The sequence below is a fragment of the Oncorhynchus gorbuscha genome, linkage group LG06 (assembly GCF_021184085.1).
Source record: "Oncorhynchus gorbuscha isolate QuinsamMale2020 ecotype Even-year linkage group LG06, OgorEven_v1.0, whole genome shotgun sequence".
NCBI lineage: Eukaryota > Metazoa > Chordata > Actinopteri > Salmoniformes > Salmonidae > Oncorhynchus > Oncorhynchus gorbuscha.
This window is the reverse complement of record NC_060178.1, coordinates 27220266-27248059: the sequence shown is the minus strand read 5'-3', so window position 1 is coordinate 27248059 and position 27794 is coordinate 27220266. Positions and strand designations below refer to the sequence as shown.

General features: G+C 43.9%; 1 protein-coding gene across 1 annotated transcript in view; it reads left to right on the top strand.

Annotated features, from left to right (window-relative positions):
- Nucleotides 1–27794, top strand: part of LOC124037780 (voltage-dependent R-type calcium channel subunit alpha-1E-like) — a 93394-nt gene that overhangs the window by 52312 nt on the left and 13288 nt on the right. Inside the window, exons 6-29 of the mRNA XM_046352826.1 lie at nucleotides 196–299; nucleotides 556–671; nucleotides 811–864; nucleotides 2609–2686; nucleotides 5107–5316; nucleotides 5600–5712; nucleotides 6264–6376; nucleotides 7300–7431; nucleotides 8272–8341; nucleotides 8511–8628; nucleotides 8737–8804; nucleotides 8913–9004; nucleotides 14718–15464; nucleotides 15685–15923; nucleotides 16099–16210; nucleotides 20789–20918; nucleotides 22344–22403; nucleotides 22710–22816; nucleotides 23021–23032; nucleotides 25088–25184; nucleotides 26137–26297; nucleotides 26453–26590; nucleotides 26720–26921; nucleotides 27448–27612. Coding sequence (XP_046208782.1) covers nucleotides 196–299; nucleotides 556–671; nucleotides 811–864; nucleotides 2609–2686; nucleotides 5107–5316; nucleotides 5600–5712; nucleotides 6264–6376; nucleotides 7300–7431; nucleotides 8272–8341; nucleotides 8511–8628; nucleotides 8737–8804; nucleotides 8913–9004; nucleotides 14718–15464; nucleotides 15685–15923; nucleotides 16099–16210; nucleotides 20789–20918; nucleotides 22344–22403; nucleotides 22710–22816; nucleotides 23021–23032; nucleotides 25088–25184; nucleotides 26137–26297; nucleotides 26453–26590; nucleotides 26720–26921; nucleotides 27448–27612 — 3438 coding nt within the window. The remainder of the gene's footprint in view (nucleotides 1–195; nucleotides 300–555; nucleotides 672–810; nucleotides 865–2608; nucleotides 2687–5106; nucleotides 5317–5599; nucleotides 5713–6263; nucleotides 6377–7299; nucleotides 7432–8271; nucleotides 8342–8510; nucleotides 8629–8736; nucleotides 8805–8912; nucleotides 9005–14717; nucleotides 15465–15684; nucleotides 15924–16098; nucleotides 16211–20788; nucleotides 20919–22343; nucleotides 22404–22709; nucleotides 22817–23020; nucleotides 23033–25087; nucleotides 25185–26136; nucleotides 26298–26452; nucleotides 26591–26719; nucleotides 26922–27447; nucleotides 27613–27794) is intronic.

Below are 27794 nucleotides of genomic sequence, written 5' to 3'. Positions count from 1 at the left end.
AAAAAAACATAATTCCACTTTGAAATTGAGGTATTGCGTGAAGGCCAGTGAAAAAACTATAAATTGAATTCATTTTAAAGTTCAGGCTGTAACACAACAAAATGTGGAAAAAGTCAAGGGGTATGAATACTTTGTATATACAGTATAATAATACAGTGCGCTTCATTGTCAGCTCTTTGTTTTGTATCTCCACAGACCAATGATGCTTTAGGCCCCACTTGGAACTGCATGTACTTCATCCCTCTGATAATCATTGGCTCCTTCTTCGTGTTGAACCTGGTATTGGGAGTGCTCTCAGGGTGAGTCGACGTTACAGCATCACATTGTGCTGGGGTGGCTGACAGCTTTAATACACACTGTCACCGTCTGCACAAGTTAATTAGTTTTATATAAAAGGTTGACTCACAATCTACTCTAATTAACTGCATGTAAAGGAGACAAGGATTGAGTACCCCCCCTTCTCTCCCCTGGTGTCTGAATGATGAGGGAGGTCAGGTCAGCGCTGAACAACATGTCTAAGAATAGTCATTATCTCCTGTTGATTTTGGCCTGCAGAGAGTTTGCCAAAGAGAGGGAGCGGGTTGAGAACCGCAGGGCGTTCATGAAGCTGCGGAGGCAACAGCAGATTGAGAGGGAACTCAATGGCTACCGGGCCTGGATTGACAAAGCAGGTACTGAAACCACTATCTGCACCACACTATAGATCTAATTCACGTCCTGCTTTTGAAAGGATACCTCTGAAACACAATCTCCTTGATATTTAAGTTTCTACTGTATGAATCAGAGTTCTTTGTTGGGTCTGCTTTGCAGAGGAGGTGATGCTTGCAGAGGATAATAAGAATTCAGGACCGTCTGCTCTTGATGGTAAGACTGGAAAGATGGCCCGATTGGTTATATTGTCTTTACATCACTACATAGTTTACAGTTCATTTGTCTGTACAGGATTTCTGGGATTCTGTTTTAAAGCCATGAATATCTGAATGGATTCATTATCATCTTCTTGTCCTCTAAGACTGTCAACCACATGTTGTAAACATAACTATAACATAGGCCTACATTGAAATATATAATTCGTAGAAAACATTTCATTTTGTAAGAATTGTTCATTTATTAATATCATACTGTGTGTGATGCATAAATAACATTGTATTACGTAGGTAAGTGCTAGGGAGAAAGAATAGGTTTTGTCAGACTCTCCTGAAGTATTAAATGTATCAATTGTGTGTCATTGAGTGTTGGAACGTACAGTACTATCTGTTTGGTTGACTGTGACAGTAATTTACTTTCTCATAAGAGTGTAACTATTTTGAGAAGTTTTGTCTCCCAAGACTCTAAACATGTGTGTTATCCTATATGTATATGTCTCTGGGCTTGTGTATAATCATGATATATACTGTATGTATACCAAAGACATATTTAGATGCAAATCTTCATAAGAAAAGCTATTCCTAAAATACCGTTGTTGTTGCTTCTGGTGTGGTGCACTTCAAAAACAACTTTAGTTAGGACTATTGAGGACTGTGCATGCTGTACCCCCAAAAGCAATCACCTCTGGTACATCACTATCAATATGGACTTTTAAACCTACCAGACACTTACAGTACACAAAGCTATGACCATATCAAGTGAAACATGATCCCCCCCCCCCCAACAAACAAATCGTTTTTATTAAATGTTGATTGACAGCTCCCACGAGGCTGTCTGAATGGAATACAAGCGGTAACCATGGTGAGGAACAACTTCTATTCTACAATTCCTTGCCATCTTTTGTTCCTTTGCAACAACTGAATCTGACATGAACGCTAAAATAGTCCTAGCTATTGTTCCACAAACCCACTTCCTAATGAACCACGAGACATTCTGACCTCCAAAAATAAAACTCGGCACCAGAAAACAAAAAGTAGTTGTAAATGCAGAATATGCATTAGTCTACTCTAGTTTAAGGAGTGTGCCGATGTTGCCTTAGCAACTGAAAAGCAATGACCGGATGCAGCCAGTGTGTGCCTCATGCAAACACAGTGGCTTATTAAAAGGGGGAAAGTCAAGGTAAATATGAATAAATCAATTAGATCAATAGCAAAAGGTGGTGGGGGTGTAGGAAAGGATGGAGGAACAGCTCATCTCACCCTGATAATTCATTGTATTTTCCCCGTTAGGGACATATAGAATTATATGTGTGCTTCAAAACCACTCTTTAGTATGATATGGCTAAAATTCGACATTGCACCAGTGATCTCCATGTAAACTTACTGTGAGTGTGGGCTATATCCGAGAGAATAGAACCAACAACAACCACAATTAGTTGTAGTTTAGTCGGGTTCATCGTTCTGCATATCTTATTAACATCATGTTGATGTATGCTCTTACCCATGTTCACTAAAGGCATCTGTTTTGCTCTTGTTTTGACAATACCCAAAGCACCAAACACAGTGGCATGGAAATGTGTTTATTATTTTCTCCATTTTCTTCTCACCTCCTTAGTAATACCCTCGTGATCTTATATATCTACTTGTGTGTGTCCTGACACGTACTCTGTGCTGGAGTGTCATAAATGTTGTGTTTTGGGTGTGCTTTCTGTGGGCTGACAATGTGAAACCTTTGGCTGCAGTGCTGAAGAGGGCCACAATCAAGAGGAGAGAGGAGAGGAGAGGACTGGACCAGCAGTATGGTGACATCTCTTCTGTGGGTGAGTGAGTGAGTGAGTGAGTGAGTGAGTGAGTGAGTGAGTGAGTGAGTGAGTGAGTGAGTGAGTGAGTGAGTGAGTGAGTGAGTGAGTGAGTGAGTGAGTGAGTGAGTGAGTGAGTGAGTGAGTGAGTGAGTGTACACAATGACAGGCAAAAGTTATGACACACCTAGTCATTCAAGGATTTTTATTTATTTGCACTATTTTCTACATTGTAGAATTATAGTGAAGACATCAAAACTATGAAATAACACATATGGAATCATGTAGTAACCGAAAAAGTGTTAAACAAATCAAAATATACTTTATATTTGAGAATCTTCAAAGTAGTCACCCTTTGCCTTGATGACAGCTTTGCACACTCTTGGCATTCTCTCAACCAGCTTCATGAGGTAGTCACCTGTAATGCATTTCAATTACATTAACAGGTGTCCCTTGTTAAAAGTTGTTTTGTGGAATTTCATTCCTTCTTAATGCGTTTGAGCCAATCAGTTGTGTTGTAACAAGGAAGGGGTGGTATACAGAAGTTCTCTTTGGTAAAAGACCATAGTCCATATTATGGCAAAAACAGCTAACATAGGCAAACAGAAATGACAGTCCATCATTACTTCAAGACATGAATGTCAGTCAATCAGGTACATGTCAAGAACTTTGAAAGTTTCTTCAAGTGCAGTCGCAAAAACCATCATGCGCTATGATGAACCAACCAGAAGCCATGGATTACAAGCAACATCCGCACTGAGCTAAAGGATAGAGCTGCCGCTTTCAAGGAAGCTTATTAGAAATCCCGCTATGCCCTCCGACGAACCGTCAAACAGGCAAAAGTTCAATATAGGACTAAGATTGAATCATGCTATACTGGCTCCGACGCTCGTCGGATGTGGCGGGGCTTGCAAACTATTAAGACTACAAAGGGAAGCACAGCCGCAAGCTGCCCAGTGACACGAGCCTACCTGACGAGCTAAATTACTTCTATGCTCGCTTCGAGGCAAGTAACACTGAAACATGCATGAGAGCATCAGCTGTTCCGGACAACTGTGCGATCACGCTCTCTGTAGCTGATGTGAGTAAGACCTTTAAACAGGTCAACATTCACAAGACCGCAGAGCCAGACGGATTACCAGGACGTGTACTCCGAGCATGCACTGACCAACTGGCAAGTGTCTTCACTGATATTTTCAACCTGTCCCTGACTGAGTCTGTAATACCAACATGTTTCAAGCAGACCACCATAGTCCCTGTGCCCAAGAATATTAAGGCAACCTGCCTAAATGACTACTGACCCGTAGCACTCACGTCTGTAGCCATGAAGGGCTTTGAAAGGCTGGTCATAACTCACATCAACACCATTATCCCAGAAACCCTAGACCCACTCCAATTTGCATACCGCCCCAACAGTTCCACAGATGATGCTATCTCTATTGCACTCAACACTGCCCTTTCCCACCTGGACAATGTTGTTCATTGACCACAGCTCAGAGTTCAACACCATAGTGCCCTTAAAGAGCATCACTAAGCTAAGAACCCTGGGACTAAACGTCTCCCTCTGCAACTTGATCCTGGACTTCCTGACGGGCCGCCCCTAAGGGAGTAAGGGTAGGTAACAACGCATCCGCCCCGCTGATCCTCAACACGGGGGACCCTCAGGGGTGCGTGCTCAGTCCCCGCCTGTAGTCCCTGTTCACTCATGACTGCATGGCCAGGCACGGCTCCAACACCATCATCAAGTTTCCGATGACACAACAGCGGTAGGCCTGATCACCAACAACGATGAGACAGCCTATACAGAGGAGGTCAGACACCTGGACGTGTGGTGCCAGAACAACAACCTCTCCCTCAACATGATCAAGGCAAAGGAGAGGATTGTTGGCTACAGGGAAAGGAGGAACGAGCACGCCCCCATTCTCATCGATGGGGCTGCAGTGGAGCAGGTTGAGAGCTTCAAGTTCCTTGGTGTCCACATCACCAACAAACTATCATGTTTTGATGTACTCACTATTATTCTACAATGTTGAAAATAGTAAAAATACAGAACAACCCTTGAATGAGTACTGTAGGTGTGTCCAAACTTTTGACTGGTACTGTATGTACATAGCCACTGAAAAGAACAATGGTTCGTAACTGACATCCTGAATGGTTGAACGATCTGCCAGCAGGCACCCCCTCCATATTAGACTCATTACAGAGGAGGAGATTGCCATTGGCGTATTGGGAATAAACTGGAAATGGCAGCTTATCATTTCCAGGCGTCATTACGTGTTACAGTCAGTGGCTAAGCTAAACAGATGAGAAGGCCTGGACAAAGTGTTTCTGTTGTGCAGGTGAAAGGTTTCAAAGAGAAAAGATCTAGAAGAAAATGTGCATTTGTCATTCTACTACTAGGGTGATTTTAGTTATGATCCTGACTGGACTCTCCCCTCTAGGCATCCCGATGACCAGAGCCAGCATCAGGAGTGCTAAGAGAGGACCCACCGCTTATTTGAAGCGTAAGGAGCGTCTGCTGCGGATCTCTCTCCGCCGCATGGTGAAGACACACATCTTCTACTGGACCGTACTGGGCCTGGTGGCCCTCAACACACTCTGTGTTGCCATCGTCCATCACAACCAACCCCACTGGCTGTCTGTGTTCCTCTGTAAGTCACACACACACACACACACACACACACACACACACACACACACACACACACACACACACACACACACACACACACACACACACACACACACACACACACACACACACACACACACACACACACACACACACACACACACACACACACACACACACACACACACGGGTACGGTACGTACCATCATCTCCATCCAAAATAAATCATGTCTGGTGACGTTAATCTTTGAGATGTTTGTTTCTTACTGTGTTCATGAGGGTTGTTGTTGTTCGTATTTCAGACTATGCAGAGTTCCTCTTTCTGGGTCTGTTTCTCACTGAAATGTGTTTAAAGATGTACAGCCTGGGACCCAGACTCTACTTCCACTCCGCCTTCAATCGCTTCGACTGCGGGGTGAGTTTTTATTTTTCTCCTTCATCCCTAACCAACATGGAGAGAACATGCCAGAGGGAAAGACAGGGACATAGATTGTAACATTGCACCCATTATGAGGGAGTGAGAGGAAATGATTTACTTAAAACATTGGACAGTGACTTAAAGACTTCTTAATTAAATGAACACTGATGGGCATAATTTAGTTAATGAAGTGCAGTTAATGTCTCTGTTTCTGTCACCTCTGGCCATGGCTAGACGGGATACAGCTTATCTCAAAGTGACGTCAAAAGTTGCTTGTTTGATTCCCATCTGGATATTCTTTTTATTTGAACTAACCCTAACCCTTTTCCTAACCTTAACCTAATTCTCCTGATCTGCAGCGTAAATTATCCTAACATGCTATGAAAAAAGTCAGTTCTGACACTGTATACAAACTATATAAAACTGTCACCTCTGCAATCATGCGCAAACAGACATCCTTTGTCTTTGTCTCTCTGTTTACTGTATGTTGAAGGCTGCTGTTGGTGTGTTTCAGCTGTCAGTAATATTGTTACTGGGTCTGTTAACAGGTGATAGTGGGAAGCATCTTTGAGGTGATGTGGGGATTCTTCAGGCCTGGCATGTCCTTTGGCATCAGTGTGCTGCGTGCGCTCCGTCTGCTGAGGATATTCAAGATCACCAAGTTAGTCCAAGGACTCCTCACTACTCCTGTCTATTACTTTATAACATTATTCCTGCAGCATGCAAAGAGGCAACGCATAGCAAGCAGCAGGTTGGCATTTATTGTCTTGATTCTTGCCTTGGAGGCAGCTCTGCAATAAGGTAACTTGCTGGCACATGACCGGATGCCTAACCCTAACATTAAATGAAGGGTAATTTGTGTTTTAATTATTCTTTACGATAATAGCAAATTTCAACATTGCAACTGGCCCATCAAGCAGAAATCGCTCAGTTCTGCCTCCAGGGCAAGATTCATGACAATAAACGTCAACCTGCTAGCAAGCACTGGCACCTAGGTATCAATGTCCTAGATTTAGGTTGCTGGGTGTTACATAATTGTCACGTCCTGACCATAGAAAGACTTTATTTTATATGGTGGAGTAGTTCAGGACCTGACTGGGGGGTGTTCTAGTTTATTATTTCAATGTATAGTCTAGTTTTTGTATTTCTATATTGGCCTGGTATGGTTCCCAATCAGAGGCAGCTGTCTATCGTTGTCTCTGATTGGGGATCATATTTAGGCAGCCTTTTTCCCACCTGTTGTTTGTGGGATCTTGTTTTTGTACGGTTGCTTTTGAGCCCTTCAAGGCTGTACGTTTGTCTGTTTGTGTGTGTCTCTTTATTGTTTTGTTGCTGGTTCACATTTAAATAAATTATGATGAACCCAAATCACGCTGCGCCTTGGTCTACCCATTTTGACGAGCGTTACAATAGGTGTGACGTTGATAGGGGTAAGATATGCAGATATGTCCATTGCAAGGCCTGTGGCAAATAGATTAACTCTCACAATAACAAAATTGATACATTTTTAATGAATTGATTGTCTCTTATTTTGGCTGAATTAAATTGGAACTAATCCCGCCTCTGGTTGGTTGCAATTGACAGGTACTGGGCGTCGCTGAGGAACCTGGTGGTATCCCTGATGAATTCTATGAAATCAATCATCAGCCTCATTTTCCTCCTCTTCCTCTTCATCCTGGTCTTTGCTCTGCTGGGCATGCAGCTCTTTGGTGGCAGGTACAACCATTTCGCTACACCCGCAATAACATCTGCTAAACATGTGTATGTGACGAATAAAATTTGATTTGAGTTACTGTACCGTAGAGGCAAGGACAAACTACCATTCCATGTCTATCAGGTCTTGTCTAATCACAAACTACAGTGGGGCAAAAAAGTATTTAGTCAGCCACCAATTGTGCAAGTTATTGACCAAATACTTATTTTCCAACATAATTTGCAAATAAATTCATTAAAAATCCTACAATGTGATTTTCTGGATTTTTTTTCTTCTCATTTTGTCTGTCATAGTTGAAGTGTACCTATGATGAAAATTACAGGCCTCTCTCATCTTTTAAGTGGGAGAACTTGCACAATTGGTGGCTGACTAAATACTTTTTTGCCCCACTGTATGATGGATACTGGCAGTCAATGTAATCAAAGTCAATGTAGTACAATTGATTGTTTGGTTTGTGTCATCATGCCGTCATGCTTCTTGTGATAAATGTAATATTACAGTGTACATTTTCATTCCCTGTTGCACATTTAGAAACAACCTGACAGGACTCAGTCTTGCCCTAGCAGATTCTGTCACACATCTAGTCTTAGTTGTTGTGCCACTATGTTCCCACGGGTAAAGGACCGTTTCTGGGGAAACTGTCACTTCAATGAATGCAGTGCATAGAGACAGACATTGCCTGGCCACTGGAATACAGAAAACGAAACAGACCTTGGAAAAACTTCCCTTCTATTATCCAGAAAAGGACAATTCGACAATTGGTTTCTCTGCCTGGGAAGAAATAATAATTGAAAAATCTTGTCCCAACTCATTGTCCTCTCGGTCTTCCTCTTTCAATGCAGGTTCATCTTTGAAGACTACACTCCTACAAACTTTGATACTTTTCCTGCAGCCATCATGACTGTATTTCAGGTCTGGCGCATCTCAATTGTTTTGATTTTTGTGTTTTTGATTTAGGAAGCGATCCATATGATTGACCAGAATCAAAGCTTTGCATGTGGAAATTTTACACTGTCAGGAACCTTCACATCTACATGTGTATCCTGTCTGAATGTTGGGCTGTGTGTTACGCCTCATCTAGATTCTGACAGGAGAAGACTGGAATGAGGTGATGTACAATGGGATCCGCTCCCAGGGAGGAGTGAAGTCAGGAATGTGGTCCTCCATATACTTCATTGTACTCACACTCTTTGGTAACTGTATCCTTTCTCAGCCAGAAAACCACTTTCCCTACTGCCTATGTAAGATGTGTGGTGGATTCTGTAGATTATTTGATCGTTTTAGGTCCTTGACATGACTGTGACCAGACACGCTGTTGAATGTTTTCTTGGCCATCGCTGTGGACAATCTGGCCAATGCCCAGGAACTAACCAAGGTAAAACCCCCTTTCAAGAATGTACTAGTCTTCTCACAATTGAAGATGATAGTTGCTCTCAACAACATCAGTGATTTTCTCAAATGTTCAATGCAATCTTATGTTTAGGATGAAGAGGACGAAGAGGCTGCTTTCAATCAGAAACATGCTCTCCAGAAAGCAAAGGAAGTAGGGGCCATGTCTTCCCTGATGTCGTCAGAGTAAGTTGTGTGTACCCCTGCTGCCTGTTCCCCTTCCTCTCTGTCGCCCTCAGGACTCGAACAGACTGCTAACTAACAGTACTAACACCGTGTAGTCTCACCAGAGGCTGCTTCTGCAGCACAGCCGACATTAAAGGACGGGAGGGATGGAGGCTGAGAAAGTTTCACTATGTGCACTTTTCATACGTAGTGCTATGCCTTGGAATTAGGGTTTTGCAAAAGGACAGGGGAATTCCTCTTGTAATGCATAAGAGCCCCAGGTTTAAACTAGATTTGATTCCAGTTTGTGTTACTGGTTACTTGATTTAGTTAGTTTGATCTAGGTACAGGCTACTGTAAGTGGAGCTGTATTATGGAGCCCCAGACAGTCGTAGAGACCTGATATGAGTTCATATCACCATGGCTACCAGCAGGCTTCCTAGTATCTGCAGGGATGAGCCTATACCATCGTCATAGAGACAGCATTACTGGCATCCAAATTATTATATCATTCCCATGAGAGAAATGTACTGCAGTACTTAGGCTCCCTCATTTTCACAAGACATTATGTTTTTAGCATTATGTTTTTAGAAGAATTACCAAGTATTAGGAATGGTATGGGTTACATACATACATCTGGACAAGCCAATTGGGTTACAAGAGATGAGTCATAAAGTAATGTTATTTAATCAAAGCTCACAATATTGATTTCCTATATGGATTGTCTGCCTCACAGAACTTACAGGACTCCCAGTCTGTCTGGTGGAAATGCATGTACATGCACATGGTTTAGCATAGCGTGGGGGCCCATTATGTTACAAGATGAGAACACACTATGTTACAAGATGAGGACACACTATGTTACAAGATGAGGACACACTATACTACAAGATGGGGACACACTATACTACAAGATGAGGACACACTATGTTACAAGATGGGGACACACTATGTTACAAGATGGGGACACGCTATACTACAAGATGAGGACACACTATGTTACAAGATGAGGACACACTATATTACAAGATGAGAACACACTATGTTACAAGATGAGAACACACTATGTTACAAGATGAGAACACACTATGTTACAAGATGAGAACACACTATGTTACAAGATGAGAACACACTATGTTACAAGATGAGGACACACTATGTTACAAGATGAGAACACACTATGTTACAAGATGAGAACACACTATGTTACAAGATGAGAACACACTATGTTACAAGATGAGGACACACTATGTTACAAGATGAGAACACACTATGTTACAAGATGAGAACACACTATGTTACAAGATGAGAACACACTATGTTACAAGATGAGAACACACTATGTTACAAGATGAGAACACACTATGTTACAAGATAAGGACACACTATGTTACAAGATGAGAACACACTATGTTACAAGATGAGAACACACTATGTTACAAGATGAGGACACACTATGTTACAAGATGAGGACACACTATGTTACAAGATGAGGACACACTATGTTACAAGATGAGGACACACTATACTACAAGATGGGGACACACTATGTTACAAGATGAGGACACACTATACTACAAGATGAGGACACACTATACTACAAGATGAGGACACACTATGTTACAAGATGAGGACACGCTATACTACAAGATGAGGACACACTATGTTACAAGATGAGGACACACTATACTACAAGATGAGGACACACTATGTTACAAGATGAGAACACAATATGTTACAAGATGAGAACACACTATGTTACAAGATGAGGACACACTATGTTACAAGATGAGGACACACTATGTTACAAGATGAGGACACACTATGTTACAAGATGAGGACACACTATACTACAAGATGAGGACACACTATACTACAAGAAGATGTTACAAGATGAGAACACACTATGTTACAAGATGGGGACACACTATGTTACAAGATGGGGACACGCCATACTACAAGATGAGGACACACTATGTTACAAGATGAGCACACACTATGTTACAAGATGGGGACACACTATACTACAAGATGAAGACACACTATGTTACAAGATGAGGACACACTATACTACAAGATGAGCACACACTATGTTACAAGATGGGGACACACTATACTACAAGATGAAGACACACTATGTTACAAGATGGGGACACACTATACTACAAGATGAGGACACACTATGTTACAAGATGAGGACACACTATACTACAAGATGAGGGCACACTATACTACAAGATGAGGACACACTATGTTACAAGATGAGAACACACTATGTTACAAGATGGGGACACACTATGTTACAAGATGGGGACACGCCATACTACAAGATGAGGACACACTATGTTACAAGATGAGCACACACTATGTTACAAGATGAGGACACACTATGTTACAAGATGGGGACACGCCATACTACAAGATGAAGACACACTATGTTACAAGATGAGGACACACTATACTACAAGATGAGGACACACTATGTTACAAGATGAGGACACACTATGTTACAAGATGGGGACACGCCATACTACAAGATGAGGACACACTATGTTACAAGATGAGGACACACTATGTTACAAGATGAGGACACACTATACTACAAGATGAGGACACACTATGTTACACGCCATATACAAGATGAGGACACACTATGTTACAAGATGAGCACACACTATGTTACAAGATGGGGACACGCCATACTACAAGATGAGGACACACTATGTTACAAGATGAGGACACACTATGTTACAAGATGAGGACACACTATGTTACAAGATGGGGACACGCCATACTACAAGATGAAGACACACTATGTTACAAGATGAGGACACACTATACTACAAGATGAGGACACACTATGTTACAAGATGAGGACACACTATGTTACAAGATGGGGACACGCCATACTACAAGATGAGGACACACTATGTTACAAGATGAGGACACACTATGTTACAAGATGAGGACACACTATACTACAAGATGAGGACACACTATGTTACAAGATGGGGACACGCCATACTACAAGATGAGGACACACTATGTTACAAGATGAGGACACACTATGTTACAAGATGAGGACACACTATACTACAAGATGAGGACACACTATGTTACAAGATGAGGACACGCTATACTACAAGATGGGGACACGCCATTCTACAAGATGAGGACACACTATGTTACAAGATGGGGACACGCCATACTACAAGATGAGGACACACTATGTTACAAGATGGGGACACGCTATACTACAAGATGAGGACACGCTATACTACAAGATGAGGACACGCTATACTACAAGATGAGGACACGCTATACTACAAGATGAGGACACACTATACTACAAGATGAGGACACGCTATACTACAAGATGAGGACACACTATGTTACAAGATGGGGACACGCTATACTACAAGATGGGGACACGCTATACTACAAGCTGAGGACACGCTATACTACAAGATGAGGACACACTATACTACAAGATGAGGACACGCTATACTACAAGATGGGGACACACTATACTACAAGATGGGGACACACTATGTTACAAGATGAGGACACGCTATACTACAAGATGAGGACACGCTATACTACAAGATGAGGACACACTATATTACAAGATGGGGACCCATTATGTTACAAGATGGGGACACACTATTCTACAAGATGGGGACACACTATACTACAAGATGGGGACACACTATGTTACAAGGTGGGGACACACTATGCTGGCAAGATAGGGACACACTATGCTAGCAAGATGGGGACACACTACGCTGGCAAGATGGGGACACACTGCTGGCAAGATGGGGACACACTATGCTGGCAAGATGGCGCTGACTGACATGGTAGCTCTGCTTCTAGCTCTATAGAGATATAGTGTGCATGTTGAAAATGAACAGCATATTGCATGGGCATTCAAACCACATGAGCGGAAAAAGACATTTTTAAACGTTTGATGGTTAAAAATGTTGGTCTCATGCTGTGCAGCGTTTGTTCTCCTTGGCATTACGTTAGTACAGCAGGAGTAGATGTTAGCGGAGCTTTGGTGGATGCTACAAATATAACCAGTTCTATTCATTGCTTTGTGCAGAATTAACAAAGTAAATATTTGTCTAGATACATCCAGTTTGAGGTGTAGGGATGGATCTGTGATTTTTGCAGGGTCCCTTAATATAAACCTTCTGCCATATTCAGGGTCAGGCACTCGTCGAATCACATTGATGAGATTTAAATAACATAGAGTATCCCGGCGTCTGTGTTTGGAGAAGAGTCTTGAACTTTGGTTGCATTGCATCATGTCTGTGTTGTTTGGGGTGAAATGTTGTGACCGTCTATCTTCCTGGGGCTCTTGCACAACTGACTTTCAGAGCATGATGATGATGATGTTGACCAAGTGAAAAGGGTTGTAGCTTGTCTGTGACTTCTGACCTTTGGGGAGCAGAGGGTGCATGTCTCTCTCTGACCAGCATGACCAATGACAATGTGACCCTGGCACAACTTTGGGGACGAGAGCTGCGTGCATAATGCAAACTGACATGTTTGCTTTGCCTAAACAATCTGTCTTTGCTATGTTTGTGCCAATGAAGGCCATTTCTGTGTTTTATTCCTGTACCATACTGTATCTCTGAATGTCTTTAACTTGTCGTACTTCCTGAATATGTTGTATGTTGATGTTAATGTTGTTCTCATTGTTCTAATACTGCTACCATCCTGTTTGTCATGTTGAGCTTTGCTATCCTCGAGGCACACACCAAAACATTTTAGGCATCATTCATTTGGTTGAATAATTCATAAGGATTTTACTACCTGGTAAAACAGAGAATAATGATTTTGTCTATACAGAAATACAGTAGACGTACATACTGATACTGTCCATTCAAATTGACATTGGCCTCTGTAGAGTCTTGCGTTTTGGGCTGTGTCTCAGGCTCTGTTTTGTCTCTGCTCACAAAAGCACTAATGTCTTGTTTTCAACCAATCGCTTATTGATAACACGGACCACACAAGAGTACAAGTACGAGTAAGTATTAACACTGTCTGTTCATTTCAATTTCAAAACAAACTGCCTGATTTTCTTAACTGGGTAAATGTTCTATTCTCATTTTAATGCATTCCTTGTTTTACTTCCAGAATCTTACAGTATTTGGCTCTGCATTTTATATCAGTTCCTCATCTCCCACTTTCATTATACTGTAGTTATTATAACTTCTTAGTTACATTTTGCTTAATTTACCACATAACATCTTCATTGATCCAGTAAATTGTTTTCTTATAAATGCTTAATAAAAATTCTGGATCTTATTTACCAAGCTTTGAAAATCAGACTAGATTGTCTTTTCTTGAATGTGTTCCAACTGCTCACTAGTTTTGTACTAATGTTTTATTTATAAGTGTATGTTTCACAAACATTTGTATACAAACTAGCATAAGAAATTCAAAAAGCAATTCTTACACATTTTGGAATTGGTTTCAAATGAAGAATAGCACTTGCAGCATTCAGTGTATATCACTGCTATAGACAAGTACCGTACTGTGTTGCTATCTCCCTTACTACTCATCCTGACAGTGTTTTCCTCTCTTCCAGCAGGAGGAGGAGACCCTACCTGTATAGGAAAAGAGCGATACACAGGAGCCGGCCTGCCTACTCTCTGGAGGAGGCTGAGAGCCTCGCCGAGGGGCCCCCATGCCCGCCACTGAATTCCTCTAACTCTTTCATGTCCAGGAGGGAGAGGAGTAGACGGATGACCATGTCTGTGTGGGAGCAGAGAACCAGCCAACTGCGCAGGCACCGGCAGATGTCCAGCCGAGAGATCCTCTTCAGCAACCCCAGTGAGGAGCAGGAAGCGCCCCCTGGCTGTCCCCACCACCTCAAAGCAACAGGCACACCCACAGGCAGCTTGAAGCTGGCTGATCCCACAGCTGACCCTAAGGACTTCACAGCTAAGCCCCCAAAGCCCATGGAGATTCCCCTAGAGGAACCAGCCCTGTCCATGGTTGTCCCTGAGCCCCACTTATCCAGCCCTTTACCAGAGCCATCCGATCCCACTGACACGCCCCTGCCGGACTCCCCCACGTCCGTAGCTGTGTTCATACCGGAGCCTACAGAATCTGAGCCATGCCCAGAGGGCAAGCGTGGCATCCCCAACCACTGCCACCAAGGCTTCAATGGCCGCAAGAGCCCCTGGTTGAATGGGGAGAGAAGGCAGAGAGCGGTGCGTAAGTTCCGCCCTCCTGCTGGTGACACCCTGACCACTGACATGGAAGGCATGAGGCTCAGGAGGCCACACGGCACAGGGCACTGTGAGGCTCAGGCTGGGGCCAGAGGCCTGGACTCAACTCAGGCGGAGGGCAGCAGTCTCGCTGTCAGCATGGAGAGGAAGACCCCAGAGGACCCAGTGGAGGAGGTGAGGAAAGATGGTAACAAGGGAGAAACCAGCCAACCTTCCAAGACCAGGGAGGCTGAACACAGGTGAGGAAGAGCTCACACTGATGTACAGCTAGCTCTATTAATTCAATGCATAGTAGACTGTTTGTATAGTATTCTGTAGACTTTGTTTGTAAAGTGTTGATAGTCAGTATTCTCCAATTGTCAATGTATCAGACTTCAGGGTGCCCTAAATACAACAAATCCCCAGTGAATCCAGACTCAGAGTTTGGATGTTGTTCCTTGTCCCTCTGCTCTTCCACAGACAGATGGACCATGATCAGACTGGGGGTCATGAGCTGCAGAACAGGGAGGAGGGTCTACAGTCAGATCCACCCACCCTGCAGCCATCTCAGGCTGCAGTTCTGGCGCTACCAGAGGGCCCCACAGGAGACAGTGAGACCGATAGCAATGCCACCACTCTGAACCAGTCCCCTCTGAGTTCCAGTGTCGTCATCGAGGTGACCGATGTCCAGTTGTCACTAGAGCTCACCCCCATCACAGGTAACACCATCAAGGGTGTCCTTATTTTACATTCAGTGTACTTTAATCACATTCAACATAGTTCTGCTGAGAGGTGTATGAAAGCCTTTATCTCATGCGGGGTAAGAGATACCCCTGATATCACAGCATGGTACCACAATCAGAGTAGCACACCCACATTATCCACCTCTTCCAGGCAACAGTAAAGATGTGGAGGCATCCAAGCCTGAGAAGGACGAGGAAGAGGTGGCCAACCCAGTCAATACTGTCACACCTGACAGTATGTTCATCTTCAAACCTGACAATCCGTAAGTCTCCCTCTGCTCTTCTCTGCTCCTCCTATTACATCATCCTAATGCCATCCTCCCTTCCATCATTCTAACACCCTCATCCCTACCGTCATCCTAACACCATCATCCCTACCGTCATCCTAACACCATCATCCCTGCCCTTATCCTAACACCCTCATCCCTATCGTCATCCTAACACCATCATCCCTACCATCATCCTAACACCATCATACCTACCGGCTTTCTAACACCATCAATCCTTACCCTTATCCTAACACCCTCATCCCTCCGTCATCCTAACACCCTCATCCATACCGTCATCCTAACACCATCATATTTACCATCATCCTAACATCCTCATCCCTACTGTCATCCTAACACCATCATATTTACCATCATCCTACCACCCTCATCCCTACCGTCATCCTACCACCCTAATCCCTACCATCATCCTAACACCCTCATCCCTACCGTCATCCTAACACCATCATCCCTACCCTTATCCTAACACCCTTATCCCTCCGTCATCCTAACACCCTCATCCCTACCGTCATCCTAACACCATCATATCTACCATCACCCTAACATCCTCATCCCTACCATCATCCTAACACCATCATCCCCACCATCATCCTAACACCCTCATCCCTACTGTCATCCTAACACCCTCATCCCTACTGTCATCCTAACAGCATCATCCCTACCGTAATCCTAACACCCTCCTCCCTACCGTAGACCTTACACCCTCATCCCTACCGTCATCCTAACACCATCATATCTACCATCACCCTAACATCCTCATCCCTACCATCATCCTAACATTACATTTACATTACATTTAAGTCATTTAGCAGACGCTCTTATCCAGAGCGACTTACAACACCATCATCCCCACCATCATCCTAACACCCTCATCCCTACTGTATTCCTAACACCCTCATCCCTACTGTCACCCTAACACCATCATCTCTACCGTAATCCTAACACCCTCATCCCTACCGTAGACCTTACACCCTCATCCCTACCACCATCCTAACACATCATCCCTACCACCATCCTAACACCCTCATCCCTGCCCTTATCCTAACACCCTCATCCCTATCATCATCCTAACACCATCATTCCTACCCTTATCCTAACACCCTCATCCCCACCATAATCCTAACACCATCATCCCTACCATCATCCTAACACATCATCCCTACCCTTATCCTAACACTCTCATCCCTACCCTTATACTAACACCCTCATCCCCACCATCCCTACTGTCATCCTAACACCCTCATCCCTACATCATCCTAACACCATCATCTCTACCATCATCCTAACACACCATCCCTACTGTCATCCTAACACCCTCATCCCTACTGTCATCCTAACACCATCATCCCTACCATCATCCTAACACATCATCCCTACCATCATCCTAACACATCATCCCTACCATCATCCTTACACCCTCATCCCTGCCATTATCCTAACACCCTCATCGCTACCGTCATCCTAACACCATCATCCCTACCCTTATCCTAACACCCTTATCCCTCCGTCATCCTAACACCCTCATCCCTACCGTCATCCTAACACCATCATATCTACCATCACCCTAACATCCTCATCCCTACCATCATCCTAACACCATCATCCCCACCATCATCCTAACACCCTCATCCCTACTGTCATCCTAACACCCTCATCCCTACTGTCATCCTAACAGCATCATCCCTACTGTAATCCTAACACCCTCATCCCTACCGTAGACCTTACACCCTCATCCCTACCGTCATCCTAACACCATCATATCTACCATCACCCTAACATCCTCATCCCTACCATCATCCTAACACCATCATCCCCACTATCATCCTAACACCCTCATCCCTACTGTCATCCTAAAACCCTCATCCCTACTGTCATCCTAACACCATCATCCCTACCGTAATCCTAACACCCTCATCCCTACCGTAGACCTTACACCCTCACCCCTACCACCATCCTACCACCCTAATCCCTACCGTCATCCTAACACCCTCATCCCTACCGTCATCCTAACACCATCATCCCTACCCTTATCCTAACACCCTTATCCCTCCGTCATCCTAACACCCTCATCCCTACCGTCATCCTAACACCATCATATCTACCATCACCCTAACATCCTCATCCCTGCCATCATCCTAACACCATCATCCCTACCCTTATCCTAACACCCTTATCCCTCCGTCATCCTAACACCCTCATCCCTACCGTCATCCTAACACCATCATATCTACCATCACCCTAACATCCTCATCCCTACCATCATCCTAACACCATCATCCCCACCATCATCCTAACACCCTCATCCCTACTGTCATCCTAACACCCTCATCCCTACTGTCATCCTAACAGCATCATCCCTACCGTAATCCTAACACCCTCCTCCCTACCGTAGACCTTACACCCTCATCCCTACCACCATCCTAACACATCATCCCTACCACCATCCTAACACCCTCATCCCTGCCCTTATCCTAACACCCTCATCCCTACCATCATCCTAACATTACATTTACATTACATTTAAGTCATTTAGCAGACGCTCTTATCCAGAGCGACTTACAACACCATCATCCCCACCATCATCCTAACACCCTCATCCCTACTGTCATCCTAACACCCTCATCCCTACTGTCACCCTAACACCATCATCTCTACCGTAATCCTAACACCCTCATCCCTACCGTAGACCTTACACCCTCATCCCTACCACCATCCTAACACATCATCCCTACCACCATCCTAACACCCTCATCCCTGCCCTTATCCTAACACCCTCATCCCTATCATCATCCTAACACCATCATTCCTACCCTTATCCTAACACCCTCATCCCCACCATAATCCTAACACCATCATCCCTACCATCATCCTAACACAACATCCCTACCATCATCCGAACACATCATCCCTACCATCATCCTAACACCATCATCCCTACCATCATCCTAACACCATCATCCCTACCATCATCCTAACACATCATCCCTACCCTTATCCTAACACTCTCATCCCTACCCTTATACTAACACCCTCATCCCCACCATCCCTACTGTCATCCTAACACCCTCATCCCTACATCATCCTAACACCATCATCTCTACCATCATCCTAACACACCATCCCTACTGTCATCCTAACACCCTCATCCCTACATCATCCTAACACCATCATCTCTACCATCATTCTAACACATCATCCCTACCATCATCCTAACACATCATCCCTACCATCATCCTAACACCCTCATCGCTACCGTCATCCTAACACCATCATCCCTACCCTTATCCTAACACCCTTATCCCTCCGTCATCCTAACACCCTCATCCCTACCGTCATCCTAACACCATCATATCTACCATCACCCTAACATCCTCATCCCTACCATCATCCTAACACCATCATCCCCACCATCATCCTAACACCCTCATCCCTACTGTCATCCTAACACCCTCATCCCTACTGTCATCCTAACAGCATCATCCCTACCGTAGACCTTACACCCTCATCCCTACCACCATCCTAACACATCATCCCTACCACCATCCTAACACCCTCATCCCTGCCCTTATCCTAACACCCTCATCCCTATCATCATCCTAACACCATCATTCCTACCCTTATCCTAACACCCTCATCGCCACCATCATCTTAACACCATCATCCCTACCATCATCCGAACACATCATCCCTACCATCATCCGAACACATCATCCCTACCATCATCCTAACACCATCATCCCTACCATCATCCTAACACCATCATCCCTACCCTTATCCTAACACCCTCATCCCTACCCTTATACTAACACCCTCATCCCTACATCATCCTAACACCATCATCTCTACCATCATCCTAACACACCATCCCCACTGTCATCCTAACACCCTCATCCCTACATCATCCTAACACCATCATCTCTACCATCATCCTAACACATCATCCCTACCATCATCCCTACCGGCATCCTAACACCATCATCCCTACCCTTATCCTAACACCCTCATCCCTACCATCATCCTAACACCATCATCCCTACCATCATCCTAAACATCATCCTCACATCCTCATCCCTACCATCATCCTAACAACCTCATCCCTCTCGTCATCCTTACACCCTCATCCCTACCCTTATCCTAACACCCTCATCCCTACCGTCATCCCAACACCATCATCCCTACCATCATCCCAACACCATCATCCCTACCATCATCCTCACATCCTCATCCCTACCATCATCCTAACAACCTCATCCCTCTCGTCATCCTAACACCCTCATCCCTACCGTCATCCTAACACCATCATCCCTACCGTCATCCTAACACCACCATCCCTCCCATCATCCTAACACCATCATCCTAACACCATCATCCCTACCAGCATCTTAAAACCATAATCGTAAAATCCTCATCCTCACCATCATCTTAAAACCCTCATCCTCACCATCAAACACAGGCATGATAGAGGTAGAGAAACACAACACCCGTTTCAGTCCTGCTCTGTCAGCTGTCTCTGTTTCTCAGTCAGAGTGGTTGTGTCCTCTGTTCCATCTCTAGGATCCGCCGGGCCTGTCACTATGTGGTGAACCTGCGTTACTTTGAGATGTGCATCCTGCTAGTGATCGCTGCCAGCAGTATCGCCCTCGCTGCAGAGGACCCCGTTTCAGCCACCTCTGACTGGAACAAAGTAAGAGCCAGTCTGGTCACTGGGCTTTACATGGACTCAACAGATGGCTGTTTTCCTCTCTGACCTTGAGCCTCATTGTTCTAACAGTCCATCTCCACAATGGTGGTTAGGCTATTGTCTTTGACGTGTGATTGCTTTTGTTTGGCTTAGTTTTCCTGTGCTGTACTATCTTCTCACAGCATACCGTGAGTGCAAGCGCACACTCGTGACGGGGATTGTGTCTGCGTCTGTGCTTGACGCTGTCTCTGATGAGTATCGCTGATCTCACAGGGGGACAGCAATGTTAGAGTTGTCACTCTCTGCTCACACTGAAGAGCCAGATAGAGGAGGGTGTTGGGGGTTATAGAATCATCACATCACACTCCCTACTCCCACCTCTGGTTTAGGCTCTTCATACGACCACAAATCAGACAGATAGCACAAACAGTGTCAATCTAGTACAATCTGGAATTCTGCAGCATTTCTATTAGCGATGCCATTGTTTTGTACTTCGTTACAGACGTTCCTTGAGGTAAAAAAACAAATCATTGGGAATGTGTGCCTGGGGTCTCATATCAGGCCCTGTCCTCGCTGAGCAGCTGGAAGACTGAAAGAAAACATTACGTTAATTGCTTTGTGAAGGTCTCCCATGGTGACTTGATGGGGTGGGGCTTCTCTGGATGTTGCTGATTGATGCAAATCGAGTTGGGAATGCAATGGGCCTGGTGACACGCTAAGAAGCTAATCAAAGCAGAAATCCATCAGTGGAGAAGGGCTCCTCTTGAAAGCATCATCTTCCAAAGTCTGAAGTAGAAATAGAATTCCCTCCGGTTCAACTTAATCAGTGTGACCATTATAGAGAGAAGTTGGTTTCCTAAAAGGGCAATATGTCCCCAGTTCAGCGGTGAAGAACAGATGCAACACATTAAGCAGAAGCTCTCAGTCTCTCTCTGATCTGTCTCTCTCTCTCTGTCTCTCTCGGATCAGTTTCTATCTGATCTGTCTGTCTCTGATCTGTCTCGATCTGTCTCTCTCTGATCTGTCTCTCTCTCTCTCTGTCCCTCTCGGATCAGTTTCTATCTGATCTGTCTCTCTCTGATCTGTCTCGATCTGTCTCTCTCTGATCTGTCTCTCTCTCTCTCTGTCCCTCTCGGATCAGTTTCTATCTGATCTGTCTCTCTCTGATCTGTCTCTCTCTGATCTGTCTCGCTCTGATCTGTCTCTCTCTAATCTGTCTCACTCTGATCTGTCTCGCTCTGATCTGTCTCGCTCTGATCTCTCTCTCTCTCTCTGATCTGTCTCTCTCTGATCAGTTTCTCTCTCTCATCTCTCTCTCTCTGATCTCCTCTAATGTTAATAGCAAGGAATTAAATGTTCTTCCTCATCCCCTGGAGTCCAGTTTTGTAATGGATGTGTTAATTTCTTTGTCTACTTTTTACCCCACAGGTTTTGCGTTACTTTGACTACGTGTTCACAGGTGTCTTTACCTTTGAAATGATAATAAAGGTGAGTTATAGAACAAGTTAATAGAACAAAAATACAGTATTCTTAATTCAATCAGCAAGGATCCTGTATTAAAACATTACCAAATGATGTCATATTGACATGCTATAGGTCATACCATACGGTAGCAGAGTCAGTTGGATTGGACAGAAGGTACATGAACATGTTTGGCATAAACTGTTAGTCCCAAGAAAATGTAATGTCAGATAGACAGAATATATTGTATTTAGCTAATTAACAGTGAGGCAATTGCAAATATTTAGCACAGTTCTGTTTTCAAATCATTTAACAATATGTCTTTTTTGACAGATGATAGACCAGGGCTTGATTCTCCATGACGGCTCCTACTTCCGGGACCTGTGGAACATTCTAGACTTCATCGTGGTGGTCGGAGCTCTGGTTGCCTTCGCCCTCACGTGAGTCATGTGACCTTGCATAGTTTATAACTTCCTGTGTAGTGGACATTACCAGTGTATACTGCCACTGTAGTATAGCACTGTGATTCACTCCGTTTTGTGATATACATGTTTTTTCCATCCTGAGATATACATGTTCAGCATCCGTGTTTTTCTCTCTGTCGTCCTCTGCTCCTATGGATTGTGTTGCTGTGGGACTGCCAGGAATGTGCTGGGGTAAACACTTTCTTCACTTCCTTTCCTTCTGCTCTCTTCAACAGGATTCTATGTGTCCTGTATAGTTCATTACATAGAGTGCCTTCACAAAGTAGTCATGGGGTGGCAGGTTACCTAGTGGTTAGAGCGTTGGGCCAGTAACTGAAAGGTTGCTAGATCGAATTCCCGAGCTGAGAAGGTACAAATCTGTCTTTCTGCCCCTGAACATATATATATATATATATATGTATATATTTTTTTTAAATACCCATTGACAACATTTTTCCCACTCATAATAACCCATAAGATATAAATACAAAAATATAAAATGTACATAGGTATTCACACCCCTTTGCTAGGACACTACAAACTGAGCTCAGATGGATCCAATTTCCTTAGATCATCCTTTAGATTCCACTACAGCTTTAGTGGAATTGACCTGTGGCCAAATCAATTGTTTGGATATGATTTAGAAAGAAATACACCTGCTCTTTCCATGACATAGACTGACCAGGTGAAAGCTATTGATATCACTTGTTAAATCCACTAAATCCATACAACCACAGCAATGCTTGTTAAATCCACTCCAATCAGTTTAGATGAAGGGAATGAGACATGTTAAAGAATGATTTTTAAGCCTTGAGACAATTGAGACATGGATTGTGTATGTGTACCATTCAGAGGGTGAATGGGCAAGACAAAATATTTAAGTGCCTTTGAATGGGGTATGGTAGTAGGTGATAGGCACACTGGTTTGAGGGTGTCAAGAACTGCAATGCTGCTGGTTTTTCACGCTCAGCAGTTTCCTGTGTGCATCAAGAATGGTCCACCACCCAAAGAACATCCAGCCAACTGTGGGAATCATTGGAGTCAACATGGGCTAGCATCCCTGTGGAACGCTTTTGATAGTAGAAGCCCTGATGAATTTAGGCTGTTCTGTGTGCAACTTAATATTAGTGAGGTGTTCCTGATGTTTTCTACACTCAGTGTAAGGTCCCACAGTTGACAGTGTATGTCAGACGAGAAACTATACCATGAAGTCCAATGAACTGAGAATTGTGATGAGGCAAATATCTGGGGAAGGGTTTAAAAAAAATCTAAAGTGTTGAAAGTTTCCATGAGCACAGTGGTCTCCAACATTGGGAAATGAAACAAATATGCAACTACCCAGACTCTGCCAAGAGCTGGCCATCAGACCAAACTGAGCAAACTGGCAAAAATGTAACTATTTGGCCTGAATGCAAAGCGCATTCAGGCCAGATAGTTGGAGGTAACCAGGCACAGCTCATCACCTGTCTAACACCATCCCCACCGTGAGGCATGGGGGTGTCAGCAGCAGGAACTGGGAGACTAGTCAGGATAAAGAGAACAATGAATGGGTCCAAATACAGGCAAATCCTCGATGAGAACCTGCATCAGAGTGCAAATGACCTTAAACTGGGGCGAAGGTTTACATTCCAACAGGACAATGACCCCAAGCATACAGCCAATGCAATGCTGGAATTGCTTCAGAACAAGAATGTGAGACATTGAATGGCCCAGCCAAAGCCCAGACTTGAATCCCATCTAACTTACCAGATCTTGAGAAAATCTGCAAGGATTCCCGATGTGCAAAGCTGATACAGACATACCCAAGACGACTCAATGCTATAATCGCTGCCAAACATGCTTCTACAAAGTATCGACTCAGGGGTGGGAATAATTTACTGTAATAGCGACTAAATCACATTAGCGCATGTTAGCTCACACCGATCCTGTAGAGGATTTACGTAAATGACATATTTCTGTGTTTCATTTTCAATAAATTAGTAAACATTTCTAAGACACGTTTTCACTTGGTCATTATGAGGTATTTTGTGTAGATGGGTGAGAAAAGTACATTTTGAATTCAGGCTGTAACAGAACAACATGTGTAATAAGTCAAGGGGTATGAATACTTTATGAAGGCCCTGTACGTGTATCTTTCTAATCAGAAATGTAAAGCGCAGTAATACCTCTCCTGTAATAAGTAACATGGTAAGCTCAGTGTTAAAGTGAGTTCAACAGGTTCTTCATTCTACGTGTGTCTACTTGTAGAAATAATAAAGGACGGGACATCAAAACCATCAAGTCTCTTCGGGTGCTGCGCGTCCTGAGGCCCCTGAAGACCATCAAGAGACTGCCGAAACTCAAGGTAACCCTTTTCTCAAAGGTGACTTCCCATGTTAACCGTGCCTCCTCCAGTCAACAGTCTGAGGGATAGGCTACATACGAGATGTATCAAGGTGTTTAAAGTTGAGGTAATGTTTATGTGTGGTATGATGGTATCAGGTGAGGGCAGAAGCCACTGTTAAACAGGTGGTGATGACTTTACATCCATTTAGTCACACCTGTTTCCACAAGAGGGTTTCCATGAAGCAGAGAATCAGTCAGAGAGAAGATTAGGTGATAAACCTGAGCGTTTGATCATGAAAACATTTAGTCACAAATTGATTTCCCAAACCTCACACATCCAATTTCTGCTGTGGGGAAGAGTGTCTGTCAAACCTGGAGGAAAGGAGTCAGACTGATAACTTTGTGAGTGTACCAGGACGGTCGTCAGTCAGGTGCTACCAGAACAACTGCAATCAATAGACCTGATTATCCTGGGACTGTAAAGTGAAATAAAGATCTACAGAATAACACAATCCTCTTCCAGTCAGTCATGTTACAACAACAGTTTGGGATCAATTTGGACAATTGTATGCTATTTATACCACTTGAGTTAGAAGTCACCCTCAACAAATCAGACACTATAGATGTAAGATCTTAATTTGAGCCAGTTTGCTACAGCAGGAAAATAATCCTGCAGCAACAGGAAATGTTAATAATTATGTGGATTACAATGAATTACATTTTTTGTAGTGGTTGCTAAATTCTTCGTTAGAGAAAATCAAGTCTGACATTTCACAGTGTAAATTACAAACTTCAGAAGCTTTTTCAAATCTCAAATAAACTACATGTTTTAAATGTCCTCCTGCAACAGGTTGATCAAATTAAGATCCTACATCGCGAAAGATAAACCCCTATCAGTTTTAGCATATGTCTGACTTTTTTGTTGTTGTTAATTGCTTCCACCTCATCCTTCGTCCTCGGTCTGTGTGTAGGCAGTGTTTGACTGTGTGGTGACCTCTCTGAAGAACGTCTTCAACATCCTCATCGTCTACAAGCTCTTCATGTTCATCTTCGCCGTCATCGCTGTGCAGCTGTTCAAGGGGAAGTTCTTCTACTGCACTGACGGATCCAAAGACACAGAGAAGGACTGCCAGTAGGTGTCTGCTGAGCTGCCTGCATAGGGCCTTATAGAACACTAACATTGAAGTGGATGGAGACCTATTGGAGACCTACGGTATTGTCGTGTTTTCTAGTTTCTTTGTCCACTGAATGTCCATTGTACACTGTGTGTCTGTCTCGTCCGATCAGGGGCTTCTACATAAACTATGAGAAAGACAAGCAGGAGGTGAAGAGGAGGGAGTGGAGGAGACATGACTTTCACTATGACAATATAGTCTGGGCCCTGCTCACTCTGTTCACCGTCTCCACTGGGGAAGGCTGGCCACAGTAAGTCTCACTCTCCATACACACTACTCACTATGTCATAACTTTACTTAGGCTAGACTGAAATATACTTCAGAATGTCAGTGTGGGTGTCCCAGTGCTGAGCACAGTGTGATCTGTGTGTCTGTCCAGGGTCCTGCAGCACTCTGTGGACGTGACAGAGGAGGACAGAGGACCCAGCCAGGGCAACAGGATGGAGATGTCCATCTTCTATGTCATCTACTTTGTGGTCTTCCCCTTCTTCTTCGTCAACATATTTGTGGCTCTCATCATCATCACCTTCCAGGAGCAGGGAGACAAGATGATGGAGGAGTGCAGCTTGGAGAAGAATGAGGTGATTGAGTCAACACACACAAGCACGCACGCACGCACACACACACACACACACACACTTTACACAGAATCCTCAACCAAACGAAATGTAACAGACATTCAATTTGAAATGTAGAATTTCCAGTGATACCATACAACACACCAGTTCAGTGTAAGTGTTAGTGATCTGGTTTGCTGGTAGAATGTAGCAAACGCATCAAAATGACGCCGTCTGTGCATTTAGACTTAACTTGCTCGGTCTTGACTGGTGATTACGTAGAGGAGCACACTGACTCATGGAAAACACTAGGTAAATATACAGGAATAGTGAGAGTTCCCCTCCAGACACAAATTCTCTCCCACCAGGTATCCCTCAGCCGACACTGACCAGAATGTTCCCAGCAGTCCACATAGCAATGTGTCTACTTCAAGTATCAAATATAAGGACTTTCCCAGAGCTAGCTGCTGCATACTGTACTTAATCCCAGGCTATTTCCTGCACAACAAACTGTTCTTCAACTTTCCTTCATGTGTGTTTCCCCTTACAGAGGGCTTGCATTGACTTTGCCATAAGTGCCAAACCCCTGACCCGCTACATGCCTCAGAACAGGCAGACGTTCCAGTACCGCCTCTGGCACTTTGTGGTCTCCCCCTCCTTTGAGTACACCGTGCTGGCCATGATTGCACTCAACACCATTGTTCTGATGATGAAGGTGTGGATAATGATCGTATACAAACAGTACATTCATTTACACCTTGTTCATTATCTCTAATGTACAACCTGACCCATATGCTGAACTAATCCCATTTCTAAAGCCTAATAGCAGTCCCTGTGGTGCATAAGGTATTATGGAGCCTGTTGCTGTACCTCAGGGGTGTCAAACATCTGGCCTGC